General features: G+C 33.4%; 1 protein-coding gene across 4 annotated transcripts in view; it reads left to right on the plus strand.

Annotated features, from left to right (window-relative positions):
* RPRD1A (regulation of nuclear pre-mRNA domain containing 1A) overlaps positions 1-11,436 on the plus strand; it is a 72,736-nt gene that overhangs the window by 37,848 nt on the left and 23,452 nt on the right. Inside the window, exon 7 of one of the 4 annotated variants that reach the window (XM_045777839.2) lies at positions 459-11,146. The exons of the other annotated variants lie outside the window; for them this stretch is intronic. Coding sequence (XP_045633795.1) covers positions 459-578 — 120 coding nt within the window. The 3' untranslated portion in view covers positions 579-11,146. Of the gene's footprint in view, positions 1-458; positions 11,147-11,436 lie in introns of those variants that run through there. 4 annotated transcript variants of the gene reach the window in all.

The raw sequence follows: 11,436 nt of genomic DNA on the forward strand, positions 1-11,436 counted from the left end.
ACTTGTCTGGATCCCTTTATTTAAACGGTTCAATGTAAATTTGTAGGTTCGTTATGATACTGCCTCTACTAAGTGTCTAGTTCTTGTTTTAGCAGTCTCTGCCAAAGAGGATCGTCATTTCTACCTGTGAGACCAGCTCTTTGATCAAGAGCTCTTCCACCTCAAATTCTCAGCTTTTAATTTAGCATTCCCCCTTTTCAATTTGGAGCATAGTTATTGGCACCATGCTCTACCTTTAGAAAGGTTTCCCAATTGTACATAGAAAGGAAAAGGTAAAAAATTTTAAGAAGATACATGTGATATTTAAATTGGCTAGTTTTTGATCTTGTAATGCAACTTCAATCTTAAACATATTGTACTTGTTTTATTGTTAGCAGAATTAAGGGTAAGTAATGTGAAATTTTTGTCCTTAGTCTTTTGGTATGGTTTCTTTAACTTCTATTGAGCTTCTGTTGCAGGTATTGGACATGGGCGTATCTTCTAACGATGTCATCATCATTAGCATATTCTTCCTGCTAAAAATAAATATCAAACTCCAAAGCCTCTATTGTCTCATGTTTTTGAAAATTGAAGACTGAAACTGTCATTCTACTGTATGATGCTTTTTCACTTAAGTTGGTTATTTATCACTGGTTACAAAAATAGAATTTATGTTTGAAATGTAAGGAAGTGTAGAAATACATCAAATGCCACCCTCCAGTTCCCTCTTTTCCCGGTTCCTTTCAGCTAGATTGCAAAATTGGTAGTTTTAGGTGATGAGGCTGATGATAATAGCAGTAACATTTACCATGTGTCAGGTACTATTGTAAGCACTTTACATCTGTCAACTCATTTAATCCTATATAGCAGGAAGAATGATCCCCATTTTACAGGTAAAGAAAACCGAGGCACAGGGAAGTTAAATAACTTGTCCAAGGTCACGAAGAGGTAGTGAGTTGTTAAGAACCGAGGAACTCTGCCTCCAAAGGGCACGTTTGCTTCCAGGTTTTATTTAAAGAAATGTAAAATCACAGCAAAAGCTAAAAACTCTATCTCTCCAACTCTTTCTGCTTCCTTCCTCCTCAGAGGTAATCACTGTCTTAAAGTGTCTAGGAACTTTTTTGTTTTTCAGCATGACCGGATATTATCGTACTAAGAGAGACCACCTAAATTATGCTGAACATGTTTTTACAAGTAATAAAAATGTAGATTTCCAATAAATTAGGAAGTCATTCCACAGAACTCTTTGTAAGTTATCATTTATAACTAGGTGATTTCTTTGTCAGAGATTATGGAAATGATTTGAGATATTTAGACATTTTTTGTATCAAGTAGGTGGCATCACTTTGAAGTTGAGACTGAGAGGTCAGGATTTATACTTACCATATATATAAGCTGTGATACCATCAGATAGTTTTCAGTTATCTGCATCTTTGAACATCAACTGTCATTGACCAGGTATTCATGAGTAGTTGTTTTTTGTTTTTCTTTAAATCAAACACAAATTTAAAGTATTCATTCAGGGATTGTCTGTTTCATATTTTTTAAGGAGGTTGCTATTTAAAGCATTTGTAATGAATGAAAACATGAAGTGTTTTTTAAAATTTTGGAAATTATGAATCATTTTTGGAACTTGTGACTAACTTTAGTTATTAAGCAGATAACTGTTAAAATAGACTATTAATCTAATTTATATTTACAAAATGCATGTCACAGATTGCTGTAGAAATCATATTTCACCATTCAGGAGTTGAAATTATTGAATAAACTCTTGTTCACCTAGTTTATTATTTTGGAAGGCATTCATGGATAGGGGACTTAAAGTGGCATTTTGATTTTGATACTGTTTGGGGAGGGGAAAGTACGGAGATCAGCAGTTCTTTCACATTTAAGATAATGTCTTTGATGCTCAATACAGCTGATATAAGGAAATTTGCTTTTATAAAATCCCTATTTACGTCATAGTACCTGGATGTGTTTTAAATTGCTAGAATTCCATAGAAAATTGGAAATCACAATTTGATGGCTCTTAAGTCAAATTATAGTTCCAAGTTCTAGAAATCATATGGGAAAACTGTCAGAGAGGACTGTGTTATCTTTTGCAGTCTAACATCAGTATATTCAGATTTAACTCATTTTTGAAATTGAGGACGTAGTATTCATTGTATGGGTGTTATTTGTTGAGTTTATTTAAGTCTGTCCCTCTTCTCGTGGTGTCAGATTTCAGCTACTGGGTTGTTTTTATTAGTTTTGTGCATTGTAAGTAGTGCTGCAGAGAGCATCCTGGTGATGCAGGCATCCGAGTATATGTGCAGGATTGATTCTCAGAAGCAGAATAGAATATCTGGGTCTAAGGGAATGTATGTTTATGTGTTGATGGGATACTCAAGTCCACCAAAAGGTTCTGCCTTTTTATTTAATTTTTTAAGATTTTGCTGCATTTATTTATTTATTTATTTATGAGTATAGTTGATGCACAGTGTTGTATTCATTTCAGGTATAAATGTTCTGCCTTCTTAAACTCCATGCAGTATGAGTGCATCTTTTCCTGTACAACCTTGTCCACACTGAATATCCGTGATTTTTAAAAAACTTTTGCATATCTGATAGTTTAAAAATTATTTTTTTGTTCACTCAGATTGGTCGTCTTTTAAAAATATTTATTCACTATTTTTGTTGCAAATTCCATATATCTTTTGACTACTTTTCTATTTGGTTCTAAGTTTACATATTAATGTTTGTCTTTTCTTTTATAGATTCTGGGCTTTCTGGATATAGTTAAGATGGTCTTCTCAATTCATAACTTTAAAAATAGTGTGCTGTTTTCTGGGGTTTTTTCCCCTAGTAATTTTATCCATTAGGATTTTTTAATTTATGGTGTGACATAGGGATCTAATTGAAAGTGATAGTAAATGTCCCTTGTCATGTATTAAATAATGATTAATGACTTAATAACTCAGTTTATCTTTTATTATGTTGTGGAATGCCATTTCTGTTATACTTAATTCCTATATGTGTATACATGGGAACGTAGTCCCTTTTTTATTCTAATGGCCCATTTGACTCACCTTCCTTTAATTATGCAGTAGATTTTTGTTCGTATTATTTTTGGTATTGTTCGTGGCTACAATTTTAACTAAAAATGATTGTCGTGTATATGAATTTTTACTTTCCACTTATTTTATACATATTTGCTTTCATACTTAATATTTCAAATGACATTTTCCTAAGTAGATACTTCTTACTTTACTTGGCCTTCTCCCTGTTTCTGAACACATCGTTTACTTTTGCTGTCCATCCCCTCTATCTGCTAGACAGTATTTTCCAGGATTTTCAATAGTGTTTATTTTCATAAAACTTTGTTTTCCAGAAACTTCAATTTTCCTTTTTTAATGCTTAAGAGAAATTTTGTTTTGCCTGAGACATTTAATGATTAGAAATTCCTAATGTCTGTTCTCTCACTATAAGAAATGAGAATGTCTTAAATAGACAGCACTCAAAGTGCAAATTTAAAAATCTTGCTGAAGGTGTTACCTGCATATAGCTTTTTGATGGTTATTTATCAAATTTCACATTTTATTAAGGGTATAGTGGTAAGGATATGGAGAACTGCTTATGGAATCTTTCATCTTATGGAATCTTTCATCTTATGGAATCTATTACATTTTAATCTTTTTTTCATTCAAATCATTGATTTAAATTTAAAAGTAATTTGATAAGATGGAGCTATATGGATTTTTTTTTAAAAGCAGACATTACTAATTTCTTAATGGTTTCTTATTTTTTGAGATCTAAATATCATTAAGTAAAATTTTTATGGTTAATTTTTCAAGAATCATAATCTTAATATTTTTTATTAATTTTGCAGTTAATCTATTTTTATCATAGTTTTCCTATGATAAGCTCCCTGAGCAAAAGACTTAGCCCTGTGTTTCGGCTTCATGTATTTTGCATACTATCCTTTTCGTGTAATATATGTACAACTTAGGCCACTGTTTTCCTTTTTCATGAATGACTGTATCATAATTTAACAGCTCTGTGTTCTTTGACTAAGTGTTTCAGCTGCTTTGATATTGTTATAAACAGTATTGCAGTGAACATCTCTTTTAATATACTCTTGACTCATGTATGTCTTCTTTTGTGATAAATTCCTAAGATGAAATTGCTGATTCATGTTAAGGACTTGATACATGTTATCAATCTAATTTTCACTAAGATTGTACTACATCATTGTCCTCGATAATTCCCAAATATTATCTATAGGTCTTCTGGGCCATTCATTTTTTCTAAAAAAAAAACAAAAAACAAAAAACGCATCACATTTGCTGGGTAGATAACATAGGGCATCTGTTTTCAGAACAGGGCCGGCCTTTTGTCTGTGAGTTGGGTGTTCAGATGCAGATCTTTGGCTTGGTTTCTCACTCCTGTCTGTGGCTCTATGGGATAAGAGTTTTAACAGACTGATGTGGAGATTCTCAGTTGATCTTATTGTCAGCCTTAAGACTCACTATTACATTTCAAGGAGCTTGGTGTACCTCAAAGTCCTGACCCTCTCCAAAGTTCCTCAGGATGAATTATATCACTTTCGGTCATTATTCCTTGTTCCAGTTTTTTCCGTCTTCTTAAAGTGTCTTGGCAGCTGTGTACGATCATTCCCTCTTCTCCATTCCTTTGGGTTTCCACCTTAATAAATTGTTTTACTGTTTTAGTGGCTTTTTGAGAGGGAGTAGAGATAAATATGAGTTCAGTTTATTATAAAAATGGAAGGCCATTGTGTCTTGTAAAATAGAACTATATAGTATATGTGTTTCGTGACTTCTGCCAGACTACCCTTGTCTAAGTGGTTGTCATTCATTGCCTAGATTGTTAACAACTCATCTTCCTGTTCTTTCTCTTAATGCCCTTTGCAACTGCAGCGTGGTTTACTTTTAAGAAATCAGGGCTCATCATACCCTTGTTTAAAACTCTCCAATGTTTCCCATTACACTTTTAGAGCTTATTTAAACCTCCACGATATCACTAGTCATGAGTGTCCATTTAACATCATCTTGAACCATCTCAACAGCATCCGTTTTTACTACTGTTAAAGCAGGTGAAGCGTTTTCTTACATCAGGGTTTTGCCTTGCTAATCACTTAACAGAATAGCTGGAATGCTGTCTCCATCAGATCTTTACTTGGCTGGGCCTTTTTTCATTTAGATTTATGTTCTTGTGTCACCTCTTCAGCTTCCTTCACTGCCCTTTCATTCGGTTCCACCTACCCCCTCTCCTGCCCTCTTCCCACCTACAATATTAAACTGCTGTGTTTTTTTGTTTGTTTGTTTTGTTTGTTTTTGGCTTTTTATTTATTTTTCCTTCATAGTATGTATCACTCTTTGAAAATTTAAAACTTGTATATGTACTTAGTTATCATCTGTACCTGCCATTAGAATGTGAGCTCCGCGAGAGGAAGAACTCTGTTTAGTTTTTTATGTTTATTGCCATATGCTAAGCGCTTGGAGTAGTATTTTCTCCCGGTGATCTTGTTGAGTGAGTAAATGATTCAAGTGATGAATGAGTGAATACCAGTACAAATGTAATTTGCAAGAAGAATATAAATATATTTTAAATTGGTGATTTATTTTGTAATTAAATCAGAAAAAGAATAGTCCTTTAATAAAAATGATTAAAGAGATTTGAGGTTTTTGAAGAAAATTATATCAAGCATAGTAGATGAACTAATTTTTAAGTCATTAGTATTAATATAGTCCAGTACTTTAAAAGGTGGGCAGTGTGTTCAAGAACTGCAGCTTCTAGAACTGCAGCTGAGCATTTGAAACAAAGGAGTAAGTGGCCATTTAAAAATTGTAAAATTATTTTACCAATTTGCCCTGTTTTTCCTTCAGTGGAATAACATGTTAACAATGTTAGAAAACATGAATAACAAATGATTGGTACTCAGCAGGGAAGAAGCCCTGAATTTGTGAGTCACAGTGCTTGCTACCTGGTAGAAGAACTGGAGCCACAAATGAAATCAGTCTTTAAGCCAGTGTTCTTTCTTTTTACATAAAAATAAAGTAATTTAAGCTGTAATTGCTTTCTGCTTGCTCACCCATTCAAAGAATATAGCTGATAATAGTAATACCCTTCAAGAGGGGTGTTGTGATTAGTGAATTTATGCTTACAAAGCAGTTAGCACTCACCCTGAAGCAAAGTAAGTGCTTAATAACTGACAACTTCTATTGTTACTGTAGCAGCTGAGAATTACTAGGAGTGAGGTGAGATTGAAAGGAGGTTGGAACCAAATTGTGGAGAGCACTGAAGGTCAGGTTGACCTGATGGTTGTTAACAGTCCAAAGGTTGAAGAGGAATGGTAGCATTGGCAGTGTTTGCAAGCCTAGTTAAAGTTACGGAGTAGATTACAATGGGGAGAATTTGCAATAAGGAGACCAGATAGGATTTAATTAGAAAATTTTATATTATGGATAATGAAGGTCTGAGCCATAATTGATGATAGATAGCAGTGAGAAAATAAAGGAACGGGCAGGTATGGGAAACAATTGAATCACAAGAATTTACTAATTGGGTCTGAGGGAGAGAGGTAGAAGGAATCCATGATAAATGAAATTTTGAAAACCATGGGGCAAATGATTCTGACATTGACTAAAAGAATATTAAAATAGGGAACTAGTTTGGTGGGGATGATTTTGGTTTTAGGTAGATCAAATTTAAACTTTTTCGTTTTTATTTTTTGTGCAGTGAAGTCTGTTGTTTTTATTTTTTCCCAGGTTTATTGAGATAACTGACATAATGAGTGAACTATTTTAAAATTCTTTTTTCTTTCTTAAAAATCAAATAATTGACACCAAAGTTTTTCTGATTGTACAAGTAGTAAGTGTTCCTCATAGTTCAGAAACCATTTATAAGAACACACAGATACCACCTGTAATCTCATTACCCTTTAAATACCATTTACAAGATTTGGAAGATGGAATGATAGTAGTGCATGCTATTTTACATATTTTCTTTTTTTACACATTTACAGTAAACATTTTCTCATTACAAATACTATCTAAAATGAAGTATTTCTTTAACCAGCTGCCTGTTTAGCAGTTTTTTCCAGTTTCTTGCTATTGAACAACATTGTTTTGAATCACCGTTAGCTAAATCTTTGCCTATCTGTGATAATTTTTTTCATAAATTCCTAGATGTATGGGGGAAAATAAAGCCGTGAAGCGAAGTGATTTTCATGCTCAGTCTGCTACCATTTAAGAAAACAAAATGATATCCTGTCTGGTGACAAAAGGAGGTGGAAGTGGAGATGCCTTAGTTGATTTTATTGGTATAAATTCATGTGACACAATCTGTGTGAAGACGGTAATAAATATCAGAACCCCTTATTTTACATAATAATTTTTTCTGCTTTTATCCTTTTACCAGGTCATTTAAGTTGCATAATGCTCTAAAAGTAGCTAGTTAGTCGGGGCAGTTCTGGAAGCCATTAAAATGATGGCATAGTTCTTGCTTTTATATTTTAAAATATTGTAAAATACGCATTACATAAAATTGACCATCTTAAGCATTTTTAAGTGGACACTTCAGTAGTGTTAAATACATTCTCATTGCTGTGCAGCGTATCTCCAGAACTCTTTCATCTTTCAAATCAAAAGTCAATACCCATTAAACAACTCCCCAATTCCCCACTGTCCCCAACCCTGACAGCTGCCATTCTTTCTGTCTCTGAATTTGCCTGGGTACCTAATATAAATGGAATCATACACTCTTTGTCTTTTTCTTATTGGCTTACTTCACTCGGCATAATGTACTCTGGGTTTTGTTAGTGTTGTAGCAAGTGCCAGAATTTCCTTTTTAAGGCTGAATAATATTCTGTGGTATGTATATACCACAGTGTTTTCCAGTGCATCTGTTGATGGACACTTGGGTTGCTTCCACTTTTTGGCTGTTGTGAATAATGCTGCTGTGAACATGAGTTCTTAGCACATATCTCTTTTGAATCCTTGCTTTCAAGTCTTTTGGATTTAGACCCAGAAGTGGGATTGCTGGATCGTACGGCAATCCTGTTTTCAGTGTTTTGAGAAACTGCTGTACCGTAGCATACCGTCCATAACAGCTGCACCATGTTATGTTCCTACCAACAATGCACTGAATTCTAATTTCTTCACTTCTTCAACACTTGTTATTTCTGTTTTTATTGATAGTAACCATCCTAATTGATTCTTTATCATCTTGAAAAAATGTCCATGCCCTTTGTCCATTTTAATTAGGCTGTTTTGTTGTTATAAAGGGATGATAAATATAGTCTAAGGTTGATGATAACTTGTTACTAGAAAGAGTTTTGGAGATCATGTAATCCACCAGTGCTGGATTGTGTTAGATGTTATTCTAGAACATTTCCAAAGGATAGCCTCTGCTTGAATGTTTCTGATATAAAGGGAGCACGCTGTTTGGAGAGCAGTCTTTTCCATTTTCTGGAAAATTGATAGAAACATATGTACTTAATATTTTAAAATTTTCACAAAAGTGTATTTGCTCAAATATATATGTGTGTTTGTGTGTGTATCCACACACACAGATTTATGCATTGGGGAAAATGGAAAATATCAAAAATCTAGAATGGAAGATAAAAACCAGAATCTACTATTGATATTGAAAATGCATAATTTGAAATAAGAGCCCCTTCATTTTCCCCTTTCATCTTATAGATGAATTCTGTTTATAAGTTCTTAGACCCTTTATTGATGTATAAAGAATCATTTTTCTTATTTTTTTATTGTGTCATTACCATTTTTCATGTTTTGTCATTAAAAATTTTACTTGAATAGCTATCAGTCAACTATGTCAAAATAAAGGACATTATAGCAGTCATGAAGAGTGACAAAAATAGTGCACGTCCTTGCATGTCTGAGAATGGCTTTCCTTTCTACTCACCCATGAATGACTGCTTAGCTGAATATAGAATTCTTGGGTCATGTCTTTTTCTCTTTTGTCCTAGTTACTGTATTTTTCCTTTCTCTTGCACATTTAACACTTTACCTAACACATTTGTAGGATCTTGGTCTTCTGTTAACTTTGCTTGATATTTGGTGTTCCCTTTTATTGCAAAGATCTAAGTTGCCTTTTATTTTTGTTTCGATTTTTCAGATCTGCTTAAATACCTGTTATGTTGAATCTTCATGATGTTTATCTTTCCTCATTATTTTTCCTCATTTTTGTAATTTTCCTTGAGTTTTTTGTTGTTGCTGTTGTTTTTGTTGCGTTTGTCCTTATAGCATGCTTATCTGATGTTGGGGGTTGAGATCGTTTTCTCACATTTTTATGAGATTCTTTTGAAAAAGGGGATTTATTATAGCTTTCACTGGGACAGTTCACAGATTCTACAGTTCTGGGGCAAGTCGAAAGGAAGTCAGAGTCACAGGAGATGGTAGTGCCAGAGTTTTGTGAGTTTGCCAGGTCAACCCAGACCTGACCAGAACCTTGCCTCTGTTTTGCCAGCACACCAGCCACACCATCCAGTACCAGTTTGGTTATTGTGGTTCCTGAATCTTCATGTGTTGGGAGTTCCAACAGGCGCAGGTTGCCTTGTTAAAGTGGCCCACAGGAGAATCAGTATAAATGTCCATGACTACTAGAAAAGTCATGCCTCCAAGAGCTTGATACCAAGAGTGTTTGGACCTATTTAATGTAAATGTAAAATATTGTTTAGGTAGTAATTTTTATAAAGCTTTTATTGTTAGGTTGTAATTTTTATAAAGTAGTTTTTATAAATTTTTTTTTTTGTTGGTTTATTTATTGCTGCAGTGAGTGCTTAAAGCATTTATTCTCCTCGCTTTTAGATAACTTTTCCTAATTCATGGGTTTAGGAATAATGCAAGTAAATATTTAAAAGTGTATGTCTGATGAAAGTAATGGGCTCTGAGAAAGGATCTAAGGATCAGTTCAGTAAACAAAGTATGTAATTATAGTAAGATATGTAATGTGTCTTTATATTTTTTATTTTTTAAATAAAGAATATTTAAGGTCCAGTAAATAAAATTTTTACTATAGCATAAATAATTTATGACATTTATTTTTGTTGTGTATAAGCTTTACTTCTAGGCTCTGAAGTGTGCGTGTGTTTTTTTTTTATGGAGTGTACATATTTTTGAAAGTGGAGCATTGGCATTTTTTTGGTCATGTTAATTTTGGGACTACTTCAAACCTCTTTATTTTTTTTTAACATCAGGCATTTCTATGAATTGCTCATCAGGTTCTTACATACTTAATTTTTAAAGTATATGTATCTTTATTATCTTATTGAGTCAGTGTTTCAGCCCGTAGATTTTCTTGAAAACTCGACTTTTGTCATTTCTTATTTTGGCTCTCTTGGCTTGCTTTCTTTTGCAGACTTCTTAAGGATATATTCTGAGTTATAGATAAAATGTCTTTATGTGTTGAAGAGATAAGGCCAGAACACAGGTCTGTGGTTAGAAATTTTTCTTAGTTGACTTTGGTCTTAGACCAGTGGACACTTTGAGAAGCAGTTTAGCTTTGTGATGAAAAGTGGGAACTCTGGAACTGGATTATCTGAGTTTAAATTCTGGCTTCGCCACTTACTAGCTCATTGATATTAGGCAAAACATTTGACCTCTTTGTACATCAGTTTTCTTGTCTATAAAATAGAAATAATAATTATACCTGCTTTATATGGTTATTATGGGAGTTACATGAATTGGGTGCTTAAAACTGCCCAGCATATAGTAACTACCTCAGAAGTTCCAGCCCCACATAAGAAAACTTGGAGGTTTTCTAGCTAGTTTATGTCTGTCTTAGACCTATAGACCTTTCAAAAAAGGAAGTTCTTATATTGCTAGTTATATTCTTAGCATCTTAAGGATTGTGCCTGGATTCCTAAGTTCTTTTAAGCAATATGTTTAGTCATTTTTTGAGATACTGACTTAACCTGTATTAGGTTTACTTGTCTGTTGTCTATGGAATCTACCTTCTTAAAATTAGGTACAGTATTTGTGCACACGTTCACCCTTTTAGTTCTTCAGGATTTCTTGAAAGTAATGGTCTCAGAAATCAAGTTGATCTGAAGTGTTTTCTACATTTCACCCCAGTGTTCTGGAATGTAATTGATTATGTTGAGAGACTTGGATTCAAATAAAGTGTTACATTATTTCCTTGATGATTTAGATTTTTATTCTATTCTGTAGAAAACACAAAAGCAGGATAGTTGCTTAAACATTCTACCCTTGACTTCTATTTTAAGATGTTAGAATAAATGTATAAAACTTAGTACTGTCTGTCTTTATCATATAACTAAAAAAGAGGTATATGTAGATACCTTATATATTGTTACATATCTATTACATAAATACAAAATAAAGAGATATAATGAAAAGAGGGTCAGAGGAGAGAAATAAGGTGGAAAGCCAGATGAAGTAGAGGGGTTGAGATGAAATGTATAGAGATACA

This window comes from Ursus americanus, chromosome 19 (assembly GCF_024610735.1).
Source record: "Ursus americanus isolate L20-20 chromosome 19, mUrsAme1.1.p, whole genome shotgun sequence".
In the NCBI taxonomy this organism is placed as follows: Eukaryota; Metazoa; Chordata; class Mammalia; order Carnivora; family Ursidae; genus Ursus; species Ursus americanus.